Genomic DNA, 19,976 nt, shown 5'->3' with positions numbered 1-19,976 from the left:
TAAGGAGTTTAGTCATGACAGTAGCTCTGTATGGGTTATGGTGAGGTATATATATGGCATGGGTGTTCTGGTCAAAGGTGTAGCATTGTGCTATGTGTGGTTGGTTTGGTGTGTAGCCATGTGCTGGAGTTGCAAAGCACAATGAAACCTATAAAAAGTGATGCGTGTAAGCCTGATTTAATCTCAGCCACTAGTAATTACTTCTGAGCCACATCCCAGTCCATTTTTTTGCTCACCATTCCACCATAAATTAGACCTAGCCATGTACAGTCATCAGCCTTGGTCTCACTTCAATAGGAACAGCCCAGCCCCAAAAGCTAGCAAAGGTATGCTTTGAAACGGCATGAGCAACCTAAGACCAGTTTCGGCCTATTTTGGCCTCATCAGCTGAGTGCTGCTTGGTTCCATTGGCACAGTGAGCATGAGATCCACGTCTGGGCATACTGATTGAAGTAATTAAAAAGGTGATGGATAGAATGCTTGAATTAATCTCAACCACTGGAAATTGCTTGGGCCGCATCCAAGTACATTGTTATTTTGCCCACTATGCCACCTCAGGTTAGACCAGTCATAAACAAAGTAGCTGTGGTACTGGTGTAATAGAAACTTTCCAGCCGGAACTGATAAGCCATACCCCAAGCAACTCAATAATGGTTCCAGACTATTTGGGCCTCTTCAGTTAGGAGCAACTTGACTCAGTGACCCAGTGAATGCAGGACCCATATGTGGACCTACCCTCCACAATTAGGCTGTCAAATTAAACAATACAAAAAAGTAATGGATGTAATGCTTGAACCAATCACGGCCACTGGTAATCACTTGGGCGGCATCCCAGTCCATCATTGTTTCGCTCACCAGTCCCAGCCATAAGCAAATCAGCCTTCATCCTGGTGTAATAGAAACAGTCCAGCCCATACTGTCAGATTCTCTCTAAACCGGAACTCAAGCAACACAAAACCGGTTTTGGCCCATTTGGGACTCTCCAGTTTTAGTTTCAGTGAACATGGGACCCTTGTCTCGATATTCACATCACACTTGGGACATCACAATAAAGAATAAATAAAAGTGATTGGTGGAATGCGTGAATAAATCTCAGCCACTGGTTGTTACTTGGGCTTTATCCCAGTCCACCGATGGACTGAGATGCATATTGTTATTTTAGATCTCACCTGAGCCAGTTCGCATGCGTTGCTCTGCGAGCCTTCTAGTAAGGGCTCTTAACTCGGAGCACACGCTCGTGCATGTGCTTTTTTTATGCGCACACGCTATTGGCCATTGCATGTGTCTTTCTAAGAAAGACAGCATGCAATTGGCCAAAGGCGGGTGCATGTCCCGCCTTCTCTCTCCACTGGCCTAGGGAGCTTAGGAGCGAGCAGCAGCAGCGCCATATGTTTCCAATTATCGTTCCCGTGTCTCGCGGATGCGTTAATTTGAAACGTATGGTGGTCGCGCTGGCCCTGGTGCACTTTTGCTCCAAACGCGGCGCTTTCACTTTCGCCGGCAACCTGGCACGCGCGGCCGCGCCTGTTTCCTTAAAGGTGCCTTTTACAAATGTAAAGGAAGGGAGAGCGTGTGTGCTCAGCATTAATGTCTTTCTTGGGTTTTTGACACCCTCTTGTTATTTTAATGTGAGTTCTAACTAAGATGAGGGAGACCCCGGCACATCTGGGGCATGTGTTTCCTGCTTTTGTTTATTCCACTAGGCTGAGGCAAATCAGGATATGTTTTTATTTTTCATATATTTATGAGGATTTGTGCGAACTGCACAAAGATTCCAAAGGCTGGCAGGCGATAAACATTCTGCTGCTTCGTTCTAAAATCTGTCCATTTTTTGCCGATAGGAGGAGGGCAGGGCACATCCTGCATTCGGAAGGTAGAGATGAAAGCAGCCTCCTCTGAGAGGATTGATGACATTGGCAGAGGTCTTGCAGAGTGAGATGGACCCTAAGGGACAGTGTAGTGCACTCAGGGGATTAATTATCTTTGTGCGTCATTGGATGCGCCTGGGCTTTGCTTTTTGAAACCAATGTGAACCAACACCGAACCATGGAAGATTTACAACCCCAAATACAAAACTCGCGGCGCGTGCTTTTTTCCGAAGCCAAAGCGCGTTTAATTTGGAAATAAATTCCCTTTATTAAAAGAGAAAGCACGTGGAAATTGAACCCTTACAAAACACGCTTATGGAGAGTTTAATTTGTTTCCCATGCAAACAAAACAATGTATACAGCAAAACTCACCAAACAACAGGATGCTAGAGGGCCCTGCATGTATGTTATTAGGGAGTTGTGTGGCTCATGCCCATGCATGTTTCTAGACATGTCTTGTACAGTAGAAGTTTCCCATCTGATCAGTTGTCTCCAAGAAATCGCTCGCTATGCATCCTCGAATGGTTGTATTACTTTGGTGATCTACGGCCCGCTTTATTTTGATGGCCTAACCACCGACCCTCCGGTGTGGCAGAGGCCCTTCTGCCATGGAAAATGTATTACTGACAGATACTGCGGTTGGCATTTATCTCCCCCCTCCCCCACCCCCCCAAGACAGCACCTGCCTGAATAGTACAGGATGTACCTCCGGGGAAACAGCATTGGCATAGCCAATAGGTCTCGTCTTTGGGACCTTACAAGTGCTTAGCCATGCAACATTTGATGTTGTTGCACCAAGGATATTGTACTGGATAACTAAATACTTATAAGGGGCCAAAGACGAGACCTATTGGCTATGCGAATGCTTGTTAACCTTAGTGTTTTCACACATAGCAGGTCAGGACTATTTCTGGATAACGATTTGTGCTGAGAATTGCCAGTATTGAGTTGAGTGCTTGATTTAGTAAAAAGCTGTAGTCTGTAAAGAACAGTTGGTTGCTCTCATAGCAGTAGCGTCCAGAGCTCTTTTTGTACATCATGCTTCCTGGAACAGGATGTTGTTCACAACAATTCCTCTAATCCTGCACTTGCCCCTACTAAGTTCAGTGAGGATCCTCTTTAGCACTCCTGATGCTAGCATTTTATCAGTCCGCTTCTGTTTTGCAAAGGGAATCCCTTCAGAAAAGATTGTTACTACTTCATTGCAGTGACCCATTGATAACAACGTTTCTATAATCAGTTTGAAGGGTCTTGCTCAAAATCTCCTCATGGCCCTTTCAGATGAAGATTCAGATGGAAAGAGGAAAAAGTAAGCCATTCATGACAGCTGACACTCAAATCACCAAAAGGATGTGCCACTGGCTGACCAAAAAGTTAATGATGCTCCCAACAGAGCAATAACTGAAGGAAGCCAACACATTTCCACACACTATGTATGCTGTTCTGTGAGTTGATCCAATATATGAATGACATTTCAATAAAGTTTCGGTGGGTGCAGGCTTACCATTACACCGTTCCTATATAGTAACTTCTACTTGGACTGTAGTAAACACCTAAAACTGTCTTGCCAGCTGTAAACACATACTTTGTGATCTGGATGGGTTAAAGTGATTGTTAAGACTTAAAAAAGTACTTCTGCTTCAGCCTCGATTGTAAATATTCCATTGGGAGGATCACAAAGACCTTAAAGAAGCTTCATCTGAGACTATGGTGCAGCTATGACTTGAGATGTTTGGGTTCATGAGAAGATCCAGGGCAGGAATTGGTATTTCACATGTGTAATATCCGGTGACTGATTCCAGAGTCTCATGCCAGGGGCTCCTAAATGTGTAAAATGTAAATGTAGTAGTACTTGTATAGCGCACAAATCGACCCATGAGGGTATCTCGGCGCTTGTACGCATACCGCTGTGGAACCCTTCCTGGCTTTTCCCTGTGAGGTGCCCACTCCTGGGCACCCCCAAGGTGAAGCCAGCCATCCCAACGCTGTTGGGGCCGTTGTGGAGATTAAGCAAGCTATTGCCCAGAGTTGCAGAGTGGGACCCATGATTAGAATAGGCACCGAGGCGAGAATTATCAGGTCCACGGAAATTGAGCCCAAGACCCGCAGAGGCGGGAATTGAACCCTGGTCCCGGGCTAGACCTCTGCATCAGGGTCTGCCGCTCTAACCATTGAGCAAGTGGTGCCAGTCTTTACTCTGCACAAATGGCTGCTTCAAGCAGAGACAAAATATGTTGGGTGCCCACAGGACCTGTTCTTCCCACCAGTCTTGGCATACAAGCCCCCTCTAAATAAATAGATAGTTGTTCAGGTGTTATGCTGTACCTCTAGCTTCAGCTCTACCCTTCTTGCACCCGGTCACAGTGCATGCCTGTACACATGAAAAAGTAATTTGCTTTTACATGTAGTTTGTTTTTCCAAACTGCGAAAATGGCCTATTTTATGCAGTGGGTTGCTGTTTAGGCTAGCTTGATGGAATTCGGACCTCAGGCAGCTTAATTGGCATGATCCAAAGTAGAGCTGGCAATTTTCCTTCTAGGTTGCCTGTTATCAAAATAGTACAGCCTTGTAGGTAGTTTCAGTCACAAACCACTAGAGATCTGCTGCTGGCTGCTCAATTAAGTTTCCTTGACTGGCAAAAGTGCATTATCATGCATGTGGAAAGCGACAGAGACTGATAATGTGGGAGGTAGAGTACAGTCAATGCAATGGGGACATTGTTTTTTTACCTTTTGTGACAAATTGTGCTCTATCATGGAAAGAGACAAAGAGGATTTTGTTATCTCTTGAAGGATGATCCATTCAGAGCAGTGTAGGACTTTTATGACGCAGTTGTCAATGCTTTGCAGGACCAAGCTTCCAAGATGGCCTGACACACTAACAAAAAGGGCCTGTTGGGAAGTCCATAGCTCTGAGCTTTTCTCTCTTACTTAACATCATGAGCACGTAGCTTGCAACCTTGCAGGATAAAAATACAAGAATATCGTCATGACAGGATCTGCGGGCTAAACATTAACCAGACTTCCAGAAATGTTAACATTTCTTGGGGCTGATTTCTAGTTTGGCAGGCAGAGGTATGTTGGAGTACTTTACTCCCACGAGACTGAGGGTCCCCGTCCCACCACATTTATTGAGTTGCCCACCAGCCATGCATCATGGCGGTTCCTGTCAATATGTTAACATTTTCACAAACTATATAATCAAAATGATGAAACTATCCATCAAACCTTCAACATGATTCTAGTTTTTCAATAACAAAATCCCAAAGCGTCTTTTCTTGTTTTTAATAAAAAACGAATTTCCGCCACACTATGGGAGCTTCCTCCCACAGTGAGGGGGGTGGGGGGTCATTTAAATGTTTCACTGTTCCTTACCAACACGTTTTTCATTACACTATGGGAGTGTAAAACTGGCCTTTCGCCAGCTCACTCAAATGTGGGCATGTGGTCAAATGGCCAAACCCCGATGGCCCTTATACTGTCAGCTAGTCGGAGAAGTATGTCAATGTCGGCGATGAAGTAGTCTACATCACTGACATACTGAAGCGCTCTTGTCTCAAAATTGGGCTGGCAAACCTTCAGTTTGGCAGAGAGGGTACTCTGTTACTATTGTGATGAGCACCCTCATCAAATGGTATACATTGTCATTCTTATTGCAGTTCCCACATACAAGATGCTCAGTTGAAGGAGATCTAGAACAGTTCATTTTTCAGACACTTCATGAATTTCATGACTTCAGCTCTGCTCTGAGACTTGAGTTCAGAGTATTTCACAGTTTAGAGCCATGAACTCCGAGGGTTATGCCATCATGTTCGATCTGAGTGAATGCGCTTCGGGTAATGAGATGTGCAGATGTTGAGCATAGAATCCTTTTAGAATGTAATGAAGTGTTATTCTTTGTAGGTATCTCTGGCATTAGTCTTATTAGTCCTTTAGGACCATATACCGTATTTAATCTTGATCCTGGCATTTACTGGGAGCAGTTGGAAAGCTTTCAGGACCTGCTTGTTGTGGTTACTCCTCTTAGGGTTCAGACAGAATGTGGATGCCTCGTTTTAAAATGTGCATTCTGACAAATATATTTTTGGAAGGTCAGTATTCTACACTTGTCATCACTCATCACCATGGCTTTTGTCAACTGTACTAGTGATATGGTTAAAGTAAAAGGATGCTGTGTAGAAGGGAGAGTTCAAGGTTGATTCCCTTGACCAGTGCATTTATTTTCTTAGGACTCAAAGGGAAGCTCTACATCAAAATGAGTCACTAATTCCTGGAATTCAAATCAGGGAGGGGTTGGACAATCAAAGGAACACAGTTACTTTCTGTTCCAGAGAACACCAATAGCTTAGTCTTGCTTCTATTCAGACAAGTGGTTTCACTCCTACAGATGAGTATGTGATTCAGCTACAATGAGATGTCTGCAGAAATGTTTTCAGCTGGAGATAGAGTTGAGTATTTATCAGTGTACATGTGTAGTTTCACTTTATGTTGACCTAGGAGTTGAACCATTAGGCTTGCATAAAGAACATGCTGGATAATGAACCTTGCGGTACACCTCAGCATACTAATTGAGAAGATGATTCAACTGACTGTATTTAAACATGCTGACTGAGGATGTAGAGGAAAGATCTATCCAGTCTAGAATATGTTCAGGAATTCTAGTATGTTCCTCAAGCTCCTCAAACATTATGTAGCAATGGCTTACTGCAGATGTGTTACTGCAATCCCTATACACCCAGCACCTTAGAGAAGAAGTTCAATCCATATTTAATTTACTGCATTCATCTTTCATTCAATCTAATTAAAAGTTGTTCTTCTTTCATAGGGAACTGCCGTCACTGTTCTCTTGGCATCCGTCTTACAAGACGAGGCTCATTTTGAAAAGCCAAAGGAGTTTTATCCACAACATTTCCTTGACTCAGAAGGAAAGTTTGTGAAGAACGAAGCGTTCATACCTTTCTCAGCAGGTAAGATACATTAAGTACATTTATCTTCCTGTACACCAGAGCTGTAAGTTCTAATGCGTGGTGTTGTATGAAATACAATTAGTGTTCTTTCTTTGTCATTTAGAACTGTCAAAAGCAGAATTGTATGTGTAGTAAATATTTAGGTTTACAAAAGCCACCAGATAATGAAGAAAAGTCTGTACATTACCTTATACATCGAGACAACACGTTCCATTCAGAAATAATTGTGTTTACAACATTATGCATCCAGTCTCAGATTGGATGTCAACCACCCGCCATCAATATTCTCTATACCAACATGGTTCAACTCAAAATCATGTAAATAAATAATTAATCACACACGAACCCACAAAAGTATATAGCTGGGATAATACTAGTAATTTTTTCATTGTATCGGTACTACTCTCTGTTTAGCATAACAAGCATGCAAATCCTCACCCAAATGAGATGACTTCCCACATCTAAGTGGTGCTCCTAATCCTGCTCACACAAGTCCAGGATAGGCCTCGGTGAGGCTTTTTTATTCCCTGCTTGTGAGAAACTAACTCTTTCTGATTAGTTAAACCCATTTTTATGTGGAGTGATGCTGCTGGTTTTTAGCAATCCTAGAAGGCTATAGCATATGGTGTCCAAAATGCACCAATGGTAAGGAAAGTCTAATACCACCCACGGACTAAAGCACTATTGCAACATTCACAAGTGTGACCAGGCAAACATGACTCCAGGCTTACGACTGCAGCCTGGCTGCTGCATTTCAAAACCTGCAACGGACCTGCCAAAATAACCATTTTACTCAGGAGAAAGCCTTGCATGAATATTAATAATTCATCTCTATGTGGGCCTTGTAGCCCAGAAGTCAGGGCACCTGGAATTTAAAAGTAGGACAGGACATGTGGAAATGTAAAGTTAGCAGGTCAGTACGCTGACTAGCATCCAAAAGCTATTTGAACCGTAGCAAGGCTGACTAGCCAATAGAAGAACACTGGGAAGCAATATTAATTAGTTCTGCTATCTCCGGTTATGAGTCAGATTGAAAAATTATTATACACCTGCTTCTAATATTTATTAAAATCCCAACCTAATGGAGAAGTCAGATTTCTAACAAATATTAATAATGTAACTTTTAGAAAGCGACAGATTTCCTGTCTAAAGATCCTGGGGGTTACTTTGCATTAGCCCTTCAACTGTAGCCCATCCAGTGAATAGTACCTTTGGAACAGAGTACATTGCTTCCAGAGCATGAGGCAAAGGCCTGGGTGTGGGAAGGTGTTGTTGCTGCCCTTTTTGGAAGAAGAGTTGGGGTCAGCCAAGGAGCGTACTATACTTCAAAGGGGCCTTTCCATTTCATCACAAGCAAATGTTAGGTGACACCTGGAAAGGTTCTAGTTTCTAGCTTTTATACTCTCAGTTGTCAGGCACCAGCCCCATTGGGGAGGATCTGCCCCCAGAACTACTTTGAAGTAACCAAGGAGGACGGGACTGCTCATGACACTGACCACATATCTGTGTGTACACACAGACTCTGCACAAGAAGAGAAGGGTTTCTCCATCTTGGATTTTGAGAGTGAGGGGCTCTTTAGGAGAGACTGTTTTCAGTGGGGCAAATGGGAACTGTTGCAAAACTGGGTAAAGTGACCTCTTGGAACTTTTACCCCATTGGTTATGGAGGGGCTATAAGTCAACCCATCCTCTAGCGAGTGTCAGGCATATATGTGGCATCCTCAGGAACACTCTTCAGAACATTGTGGACCTGTGGAAGAATACAGGAAGGAGTGCACCTTTTGTTTGTGACCTATGATGAGTAATAAAGAACTAGATCTAGTCCCACTTGTACCGAGGACAAAGAAGTGGATTCCCAACATCAGTTGTGTGACCTCCTGTGTGGCTACATTGACATAAGAAGCTGCAAGAGGCTCAGCTGGCCAGTACTAACTGAACCTGTCTTGCCTCATTTTGGTAGACTGTGGTGCAGTGAATTTTGACATCTGAGTGCTGCCCCCTGTGATGGTTCAAACTGGACTTCTATCTCCTCTAAAAACCTGGTACGTAGACACTTTTTGGAATCAAAGCCTTCTGGAGTACTGGGACAAATCACCCCATTCCCTCCACCAAAGGTGAGACCCGACAGAGCTAGGAGATTGTTTACAGCAGCAAATCAGGTTCAGCAGGCCCTTGAAGAGAAGGTGTTTCGCCTTGGGGTACACAACATCAGGTACAGCTGCAGCCTTGTCCTGCTAAGCTCTAGAAAAAGAGTAAGTCAAAAGTATCCAACTAGCAAGAGAACGTCCCTGGGAACAAAATTTGAATTTCTCCTACGATGCTCCCATGAAAACCAACAGCTTCAGCTGAACACCATCCAACTCTTATCTGACTTTGTGTGGACTTCCTCAGATACAGCATGCTGCCTTACCTTGCTGAAGGATTTTGACTTCCTGAAAAAGACAAAGTTCCAAGTAAAAACTTCTGACTAGGTCAAACTTGTTTGGTGTATCTGACCCGCGCTTTATTACACTTGACCTGAAATCGCACCTAGGTGCTCGTCTACCGTGACCACTGGCTAATATTGGCACTTTCAATTTTAGGGGGCTATTGTTCCCTAAATCCTTAAAAAGCTATATCTCATGTACCACTTATTGGATTTTTCCATTTGTGGTGTCATTTTGTCCATTAAATCATACTTTCTAAATTAGAGAAAGATTTTTTTTGTGATTTCGACTTCTCAACAATTCTTGTATTTGTAAATGCTTTACATATTGTCTTTAAGTTAAGTCTGTCTGCTGTGTGCCATAGCCACCAGTGGTTAAGCTCATGTTTAAATTACTGAAGCCCTTAACTGGAACTAACAGCATAGTGACTTTATTACCCTTATCCCTACAAATATTAAACCACTTTCTGACACTGCCTATAAGAGCCATTTTAATTGTGGTACTGTATTTACCAGTGTTATATATATACTGCCACAAAACGAACCCTTAACCACAGTGGTAAGCGGTTCATGCCTCCATGAAGGGCTGTAAAAGGCAGTGCGTGCTCTACTGCTGTCTGGTAGCCATCCCATGTCAGAGCTCTCATCCTCACATGTGCAATTCCTTACACTATTGCTGGTAAAATGAGCCTTTTTTCTCCAAGAAAGGTCCCAGCGGGTGATCCCTACCCCATTCACTGTTTCCAAGCATCCTGCCCAGCCTCAAACCTTGTCCCCTTCCTTGGCGAGCAGCACTCCATGCATATTTTCTGGAGGACCTTCCCTTCAATGGCGAAGCATTCTTCAGCTAGAAAACAGCCTAATTAAGTAGGCTGTGGGTGTAGAGGCCTTGCCCTGCAAAACCAGCAAGGCAAAATCTGAAAACTTCATTTGTCTTAATTGACGTTTTAGATTGCACCTAATACCCTACTAAAATCACGTTAGGGTTTGGGCATGCCAGGCCTTTTTACCCGTGGGTTTGGGGTCAGCAGGACAACTATTTTGGCTCAACCAGAATCCTATATTGGATGATCTGCCAGACTGGAGAGGGACATTTTGTGATCCTCTTGGGCACAGATGAGACAGAAAATGTAGCCAAGAGAGTTGATGGGGATTTACTGAGTTACAAGGGTACAATATAGTTCCTTGTGATCATCAGAACTTAGCGAATATACTCAGCTCTAACAAACATTATTTAGTAGAGTGCTGTGCTAAGGGTCTGACCATGAAGACGCAGGCCAGCAGAATTGTGTGGCAAAGTCATTGCCCAATCATACCTGTAAGGCTTGGAAATTAGAATTTTACTCTGCCCAGCGTGGCTCCAAATATGGATCTTCCAATAGTCTACCCTTTACAGGGTGCAGTGTTATTTTGGTCATTGACCTCAGGCCATGCTATTTACAGAAGACGAGATTCTAGTCTACAAGAAAGGAACATCAGCTTCTGCAATTCCTCTGGTCTTTCCAGAAATGATGTGCAGAGAATCATATTCTTATATTAGAGTCCTCCTTTCTGTGTTGAGGTTCTTGAGTACTCATGAAAATACAATCCAGTTTTATGTACATGCATACAGGATATGTAATTTGTGTCCCACAATATTTCCTCAGTGGAAAGAGGAGTACATTACCAATGTACAACTAGAGTGATTATACGTGGAGAGGTGTGGCTCACTGGTTAGAGGCGGCAGACCTGTAAGCAGAGAACGGCCCGGGACCAGGGTTCAATTCCCGACGTGGCAGGGTCTTGGACCAGGGTCAACGGACTCGATAATTCTCGCCTCAGTGCCTACTCTAACCAGGGAACACATTCGGTAACTCTGGGCATTAAGCTTGCCTCATCTCTACAACGGCCCCCCACAGACGCCGGGGATGCCTGGTTTCCCCCTGGAGATACCCAGAAAGGGACCATCTCACAGGGAAAACCAGGACGGGTTCCCCAGCGGTCTACAGCGCCAGGACACTCGGGTAGAGTAACAGTGCGCTTTACAAGTATCCCACATTATACTAGAGAGGACATTTACAAAAAAATACTCCAGGGAACACATTTAAAAAAACATGTGATTCCAACTCTATAATCCTCTATCGCCAATCACCAGTTTCTTATAACTTTCCAAGCATGGGGCACTGTGCTCTTATAAGTGTTTGCATACATTTTGGTTTTGTGGAGTTAATTAGCTATCCAGAAACATGAAGTCAGCCCTTCATTGAGCACAGGACCATTGTCTTTTACAAGGGACTCAAGATTTTAACTTGCCACAGCAAATGAATGATGATTTCAATAGTCAAATTCCTGCTTTTCTGCGTCTGCCTAATATACCTTCCTCGATTTCTTACCCTCCTCTTCATTGAAAAATGCACCTCCAGCCCTAAGGTAACGTAGATGTGAAATAGAGAACCTCATTTGTCTACTCCTTGCATGTCCACCTTCACCTGGCCTGTGGTGCTGTCTTTTTGCATATCATATTCTTTAGTGAAAAATGCATCCTAAATCCTATTTATAATACAATATGGTTTTGAGGTACTGACATTTTTATTGTCACTGTTGTGTTTCTAAATAAAATATGCATCTTGCTTTTGCAGACTCAATGTGCCACTATACCCTACTTATGGTTTTCTTCTTAGTTTGATAGCCCTGGTCAGATCACAGAGCAATTACTTTTCCTTCAGTAGTTTTATCTGCACATATTTTGGCTATCTGGAAGACACATAAGGCTCTGGTTGGAGTCTACCATGCTGCCATACACATAGAGTTGATCTCCTTCCTGCCTAATGCTTCGGCAGTACCAACACAATTTCTAAAAGAAAACATGCTGCTTTTTCCTACAACTCTTTCCTGAAACAAATCCGCAAGTGTATGAATCATTTGACCAAGTCACACATTCTCTGATTCTCACTGTCGTACTCACACCTTTTCCTAGTTTGCCTCATTCCCACAACTATTGATCGCATCTAACATGTGCTTTTTGATAACCATAATGCATGTGTTCCTTTTGCAAGTGGTGTAATGATAAAACTATCACCATATTTAAATGACTGGCAAGCACATCTTATAACTTACTACCTCCACCACAAGCTTCTCAAAAATCTCTACTGACAAAGAAATCTTCCAACTCTACCCTCCAACACTTCTGATACCTGTGATCTCACTTGTATTTTACCATACCAGCTACAGAGCTCAACCACATACTCGAAACTCTTGATTCATGTATCACAAGATCTTTGTGATTCTAAGAGCCCAAAGACTTCCAAGGCTCTACTCTGCTGATCCTATTTATTCAATCACTTCTTCAAATTCTGTAACTCCCTCTTACGTCCAGATCTGCTGTGGTCTTGACTCTTGTGAAGATAGCATAATACACACCTCTCCTTCCTGTCAAATATGTGGGTTGGGAAGGTCTGTTAAGTATTCTTCTTGATTGCTAAGAAAGGGAGACTCTTCCAGACTCCTCCAGGAATCCACATTTCTGTCCAGAAACAGGTAGTATACTTGAAAGGTTTCAAGTGTCTCCATAAAAGGATTCCTTTTTATGAGGAAAAAGCAAAAAATCCCCCTAGCAATCTGGCTATGCTTTAATAAGGACAGTGTTCAATTCAGATGTAGATAAGCTAAGCATCAAGCTCTACCTGATGTCAGAGAAGAAGAAGAAGAAGGAGGACATCCAGTAAATGAAAGAGAATATCAGGAGTAAATGTCAGAAGCAAATGTAGTAGTGAGTGGGAGATGGGCAGGATGAAAAGGGAATGTGCTCACTGTGAAAACATCCAGCACTCAATCAATCAAACCACTTTATTTGGCTAACCAAAGTCATAAAAGTACACCACGGTTAACAATTTACATAAAAAAGCTGAATAAAAACATATTAATACATTTTAAAGTCATTGAAATATACCACATATCATTATTGCCTCACAAGCACGGTCTGACATCACCGGAAAAGACTCAGCTTTATCTAAGATTTGGGAAGCTGAGCCAGAAATATCTGGAAGCACAACCGTTTTGGAAAGCTTGTTGTTTCCCTTTCCTCTAACTCGCCCCCTATCTCGCCCAAAGCTTCTCATCATTTCTGAAATGCCCTCCAGGTGACCGCAACATTGGGAATGCCAGTGCAGTCTGGGACTAGCAGAGCATCCTACAACATACTGCCTGACTGTGAGTTAGGGCACTGTCTTCCTCTGTGCACTTGACGTCAGTGGTAAGCTTTCGGGTTGAATTTATTGCTCCCCTTCTACTGCTCAGTATCCCAACTCCATTTTGTCACCAAAATTGTAGAACAAATAGTTTGTAATCACCTCACAATTTAACTGTCCCCTAACAATCTGTTCAATATTTTGCAATTTGAAACCATTCTCTCAACTCCACAGAAACTGCACTCTCACACTTAGAACATTTTACCACCTTGGCACACCATAGACAACTCTAACCACGCCTATGCTCCACATTGTCACTGCTATTTTTGATACTGTGATTGCTCCAATTTAAACCCTTCCTAAATACCCTTTTAATCACAGTCTATGCCTCAATTAATGTGCATTTTACCTCTCTGACCTTTCCTTTTCTGTTGCTTGAAATTTCAAACTGCCTTCATCCAACTCATCTATACATTGATGACCCACACACATTGTGTTCTCATTTACAACTATCTCATTCTTCCACAAGGAACAAATATATTATTGTCTTTCTACACTTCGTTCCTGGTTTGCTCCTGGTGTCATAATAATAAACGCATCCTTGATGGAGATTTAAACCCACCTCCACAACTAACTTAATCAACATCCCTTCCATTGCCCTGGCTTTCACCTCCTCTGCTGGAAACTTGATGTTCTATTGATTCTCTCTAAGAATTGAAACCTTATATCGTGGGGACTGCCACTTCAGTTATTTATCAAGAACTAAATACACACACAATTCACCAATGCATCCCTTTCCACACAACCAAAGCAAGGAATGCAATCTCCCTTATCAAATTACATTATTACAATAGACTTCCTTTCCCACTGCTCTCTAGTGAACACCTTAAACGTTACAACTGGACCATCATACAAAGTCGCAAAACACAGCGCTACCTCAACATATTTATTTATTTATTTACTTGAGTTTTATATAGCGCTTGGTAGACCCGGAGGTATCAGAGCGCTTTACATGAGGCGAGTTACATAGGTTACAAGTTACACATTGTTACAGAAGATCCATCAATTTCAAGTTACATCTGTTGGTTCATGGCATGTAGAAGGGTAAGGGGGTCATGTAAAAGGGCGACGGGGAGGATGATTAAGCGGAGAATAGGCACAAAAAACAAAGCAGGCAGGGGGAAAGAGATTCAGGGGAGAGAGGAAAGTAATAGGGGAGGCAAGCAAAGAATGAAGGAGGGAAGAGGAGGGGATAGGAGACACAGCGGGGAGACGAGGAAGTAACTGTGTCTAATGTTCGGCTGGGTGGGAGACTGCTCCCCGTGTTAATGGGATCATTCCCAGTCTTCCCTTTTGTGTGATTCCCTTGTCCCGGTGGACTCTCTCAGCGGGGTTGCTGAGACTCCAGAGCATAGATGTTGGATCTCTTCCCAACAAGGGGAGAGTAGTGCATTGGTCATGGGCACAGTTAGAAGAATGAAGGAGGGAGGAGGAGGAGGAGGGGGGAGAATATCCAGCATGGACCGTGTCCTACTTCCGGTAGGTTAGGAGACAGTTATCAGTGGTAAGGGGATCAATCCCTGTCCTCCACTATGTGAGACTCCCTTGTCACTGTGAACTCTCTTAGAAGGGTTTCTGAGACTCCAGGGCAAAAATGCTGGATCCATCCCCAACAAGGGGAGTAGGAGTACTTTGGACAAGAGCATACTTGAGGGGGCTATTTTAGGGAGTCAGGCTAGTAGGGTTACATAGGTTACAAGTAACACCTTGTTACAGTAGGTATGCCAATTACGAGTTACATCTTTTGGTTCATGGCGTGTAGAAGGGTAGAGGGATAATGTAAAAGGGCGATGGGGAGGGAGATTGAGCGAGCATATGCACAAGGATAAACAAAGCAGGCACCTCTAATTTGGCTGGTGATCAACCAAAACCAGTGCCTTTTCAGCTTCTGATGCTAATATTGAAAGCCATCCAAGGCACCTCTGTTGGCTCTCTAATGCTTTTCACCTAATATATGCTAACCAGAACCTCCTAGTCTCACCAAAAATACCCTTTGCTGCAACTAGATTCTGTTCTTTCTGCTGTATATGACCCCTTCCTAGCCACTCAAGGATCCTAAAACAGCCCTAAAGAACCACCTGGTAGTATTGGAAGACACCGATTTATTTCTCACTTGGCTCTCAAACTTTGTAAATATGTATATTGTTCCATGGTTAGCTTTGGTATTAGAAATGTAATTAGATCAATATCAAATCCAACGTATAATTTCCATACATCTGGTACATATAAACACTCCTTTTAGTTCATGATCTAATTACTATGGATGTATGACATCACAACGCATGCTTTTACATCGCATGCTTTTACAACGCGGTTTTTACAACGCATACCATTACAACGCATAGTGCTTTTAGGCGCTGGATAGTGAATTGTTTAATTTACTATTCCAACTCCAGTCCCCGTGGATAGTAGGGAAGGTGTTGGATAGTACATTAAACACATTCCCTATCCTAGAGCGCCCACCAGCGCAATGCGTTGTAATGGTTTGCGTTGTAAAAGCTGCGTCCTAAAGGCACTGCGTGGTAAAAGTTGCGTTGTAAAGGTTGTTTACCAATTACTATTGCCCTTTGTGTACTGTATCTGTTCTGGAAATGCTGCGCTCTCTAAATAAAATAATAAATAAGTTCATCATTTATACTGCACTTGCTACCCCTGATGAGGTGTTGCATGCTACTTCAGAACCCATACAGGATCAGTGGTGAATTAATATACTGAAATATGAAAATAATTTGAGTGGTGAATATGTTAGTCTGTTATTTGGATTGAGGGAAAAAGGTTTGCATTTATATAGCGCTTGCTACCCCTTATGGGGTGTTGAAGGGATTTTTCGGCGAGTAGCACGCTACTCTGGATATGTAGTGCCCAAAGATACAGTTTGTTGCTGTGTAGTTAAATTGTTGTTTTTTGTGCTCTTGATGGATTTACTTAATGTGCTTGTTTCAGGTCGGCGGATCTGTGCCGGTGAGAATCTTGCTAGGATGGAGCTCTTTATCTTCTTCACAAGCCTGCTGCAGAAGTTCACCTTCCGCCTTCCTCCTGGGGTAACGGATGTGGATGTTACTCCAGCAGAAGGCTTCACTCTAATGCCGATGCCTCACCAGATCTGCGCTGTGGCACGCTCATGAGCATCACTGACCTCTCAGCAGAGAGGACATTAGTTTGTAGGCTAGAACGTAATTGGTTTGCAGGAGCACGATTTCAAACAATTCATGCTTATTTATGTAACTAAGTACACAACAAAAATCTCTTTTAGCTAGCCAATAATATATTATAATAATGTCTTTCAGTTTTGTATGTTTCACACAAATCTGTTTTTGTGTACAATGTGCATATCATAAGAATTCTAGAAGCATTTTGAAGACAGCAGATAAATTGTAGAACAACTTTTATACCTAGACTGCACTTTTTAATGTAAAATTTGTATTCTTATATTGAAACTATGTCTAGGTGGTACATAAGAGTCTGCAGTGTCTTTGACACACAAATTACTTTGTACGTTTGTGAGATACAAATATCCCCTGGCCGGATCATGAAAAATATTGTACGAAGGTTTACAAAACTCAAACAGCTCCATAGACTAACTTCATGTGTTAAAGTTGAGTATGATATTTCATATTTTTGTAATTTATCTTTCATTAAAAAAATACACCAACTTTTTGAAAGATTTCAATAAAACAAACCTAGGAAGCAATGCTAATGTATATTCTAGCATGTGGACTTGACCAAAAATATGTTGTCTGTTCTTCACTGCTAGTGTTGTGTGCGCGAGATACCAAGGTAGAAGGTTGAATGCGTTCAAGTGCAAAAACAGCATGGTGTCAGTTGTAGTTTTTCTTGTAGTGGCTTGCTGCTTCTTTTTATGTACTCCTATAAATTTAACTCACGAGTGATTCGCACAGCCGAGAAATAATTGTCTACAATGGCAACAATGACAGTGAATGGATCCTGGACCTCTATTTAATTTTGAAGAGAGGAGGCTCGATTGAATGAATGAATCAGGGGGTATTTATAAAGCGCACAGTTACTCAGAAAGTGTGTCCCCGTGCTAGAGAACCTCAGAACTAGTCTGCACCTAACCCTAGAGGGAGGGAGAGACTTAAGGTAAGTGATGGAAAAGCCAAGTTTTAAGCAGCTTCCTAAAGGTAAGTAGGTTCGTCAGTTATCTCAGTGCCACCGGCAGGAGGTTCCAGTTTTGTGCAGCCTGCACTTGGAAAGAGCGACCTCCTATACTGGTGCATAAAATCTTGGGGACCGCTACCAAATGCAGTGAGGATGACCTCAAGGATCTGCAGGGGGCCTAGTGTGTGACTCTCCTTCTGCGATAATGTGCGCCCATACCCTGTACAGCCTTAAAAGCCAAGACCAATGCTTTAAAGCAGATTCTTTTTCTCAAAGGAAGCCAGTGCAAAGCTTTCAGGTGAGGAGAGATCTGGGTTCTAGGTTTGAGTAAGAGGACCGCCCTGGTGGCAGTATTCTAGACAACCTGTAATCTATCCATAGTTTCTCCGGGAGGCCTAGGTATAGGACATTACCATACTTCAGTCTCGAGACAATAAGAGCTGGGACAACAGTCTTCCTGTGGGCAACAGGCAGGAGGGAAAGAAATTTGCTGAGCCTCCGCAGGAGGCCAAAACAAGTTCCTGCAACTGACTGGATTTGGGCTTTCATAGACACAGTATAATCCAGCTTGACACCCAGGTTCTTAACCGTGCTAACCGAGGAGAGGGGAGACGACGTGTCTTATGGCCACCATTGTTTCCACTCATCCAAAGCCAAAAAATATTTACCTAAGATTTCTCTGGGTTGCATTTGAGCTGGTTCTCCCTCAGCCAGGCAAAAACCTCAATAAGACATTGGTTGATCTTCTCCCCAGCAAAGTCCTCACCCTTGTCACTGGTAAACAGAAGCTGAGTGTCATCAGCAATGGAGATTATTGTAGCACCTCAAGCTTCTGCCAAGGGAGCAAGGGGAGACATATAAAGGTTGAAAAGTGTGGGGCTCAGAATTGAGCCCTGAGGGACACCCAGGTTCATAGAAGGGATGGAAGCAGCATAATGGGGAGACCAGACCCCTTGGAATCTAGTCTCCAAAAGGAGGAGAACCACTTTAGAACCATGCCTCCTAGGACGCATTCCTGCAATCTATGTAGGAGTGCGGATTTAAGCCCAAGTGAGCGGCTTATCTATAAATACATCTAGAGAATACTTGATGTGCCTCATCACTGGGCACACACATGTGCACGTCACAGAGTTTGTGTTTGTTCCACGGTAATAGCAATGTTGTGGTGTGATTCACTGTATGTTCTAATTGTGTTTCAGGGACACCGGCACGTATGCCATTACAAAAGTATTCACATACAAATGATTACAGAGCAGAGCGCTACGTTAAAGGGGTTAAAGATTCCTTCGTCTTCACCCATCTGCATTTTGCTGTGGGGATTGCTTGGTCATGGCTCGTGTATCAGAGACGTATTGCATCATCGTTTCTAATTTTGTTGAGAAACTTGGGGCTCATTCATGAGCCCTTGTGTCACTTTTGCACCACTGGTGCGTCACTTTTTCAGACGCACCAGAAGAGTAAAAAATGCGCCTTGCTGCGCCATATTTACAAAGTGACGCATCTAGGTAGATGCGACACTTTGTAAACCCCTGCGCTACATTATACCTGCGCAGGTATAATGTATGCAGGGGGGCTGTTCCCACGCAAGAAAGGGTCGTAGAAGTGACGCAGAGAAATCTATCAGATTTCACTGCGCCAGTTCTAGGACGCAAATGCGTCAAAATCTTACGCCTGCCTCACAGCAGGCATAAGACTGACACAAGCTCTTTCACATGGGGCTTGCCCCATGTGAAAGGACACATTGCAGGAGTTGCATCACTTTTGTGACACACTCCAGCAATGCCTCACTTTTGCGCCATACAGATACGTCAGAAATACTGACGTATCTGTAACTCCTTGCGCCATGATGCGTCATACAGTAAATATGACGCATCAATCATATCGCGAGGAGGGCGCACTGAGAAGTGACGCATCACTGCTTTCACGCAGCGATGCGTCACTTCTCATAAATGAGGCCCCTTATTCGTTAGGACGATAGGTTGAATCCCTATGGTTTTATATGAAGATACTGTGTGCATGAATTGATGTGATGTGCCTCGGTTCAAGTTTTCATGAAATGCACACTCTTCAAATAACTTTTGTTTTTCAGAAGAAATATAAGCTTACCTAATATTTTCTCATCAAAATGCTGTTGAAATTAAAAACAGATATTTAGCATTCGTATGATGACGGTGACTACTTTTCTTTTGTTGTTTTAGTGGTGTGAATATAGCATACATGCTGTTACTGTCAATATGTTAAGCAAAATAATCCCTTGATTCATTTTACAAGTGCAAGGGGAGCAATCAATAGAGTATATGGTTTGAGATGTTACTGCATACACTGAAGTTCCTGAGGGTAAGGAGTGCTCTTATCGCTTGAAATTATCCATT

At 42.9% G+C, this 19,976-nt stretch overlaps 1 protein-coding gene across 1 annotated transcript in view; it reads left to right on the top strand.

The window, feature by feature from the left end:
* LOC144762428 (cytochrome P450 2K1-like) overlaps nt 1–17,214 on the top strand; it is a 618,298-nt gene extending 601,084 nt beyond the window's left edge. The window contains exons 8-9 of the mRNA XM_078647610.1: nt 6,693–6,834; nt 16,429–17,214. Coding sequence (XP_078503736.1) covers nt 6,693–6,834; nt 16,429–16,610 — 324 coding nt within the window. The 3' untranslated portion in view covers nt 16,611–17,214. The remainder of the gene's footprint in view (nt 1–6,692; nt 6,835–16,428) is intronic.
* Nucleotides 17,215–19,976: the final 2,762 nt, after the last annotated feature.

Source organism: Lissotriton helveticus, chromosome 6, assembly GCF_964261635.1.
Source record: "Lissotriton helveticus chromosome 6, aLisHel1.1, whole genome shotgun sequence".
NCBI classification, from domain to species: Eukaryota; Metazoa; Chordata; class Amphibia; order Caudata; family Salamandridae; genus Lissotriton; species Lissotriton helveticus.
Note: the sequence above shows the minus strand (reverse complement) of the source record. Positions and strands in the feature narration are given on the sequence as shown.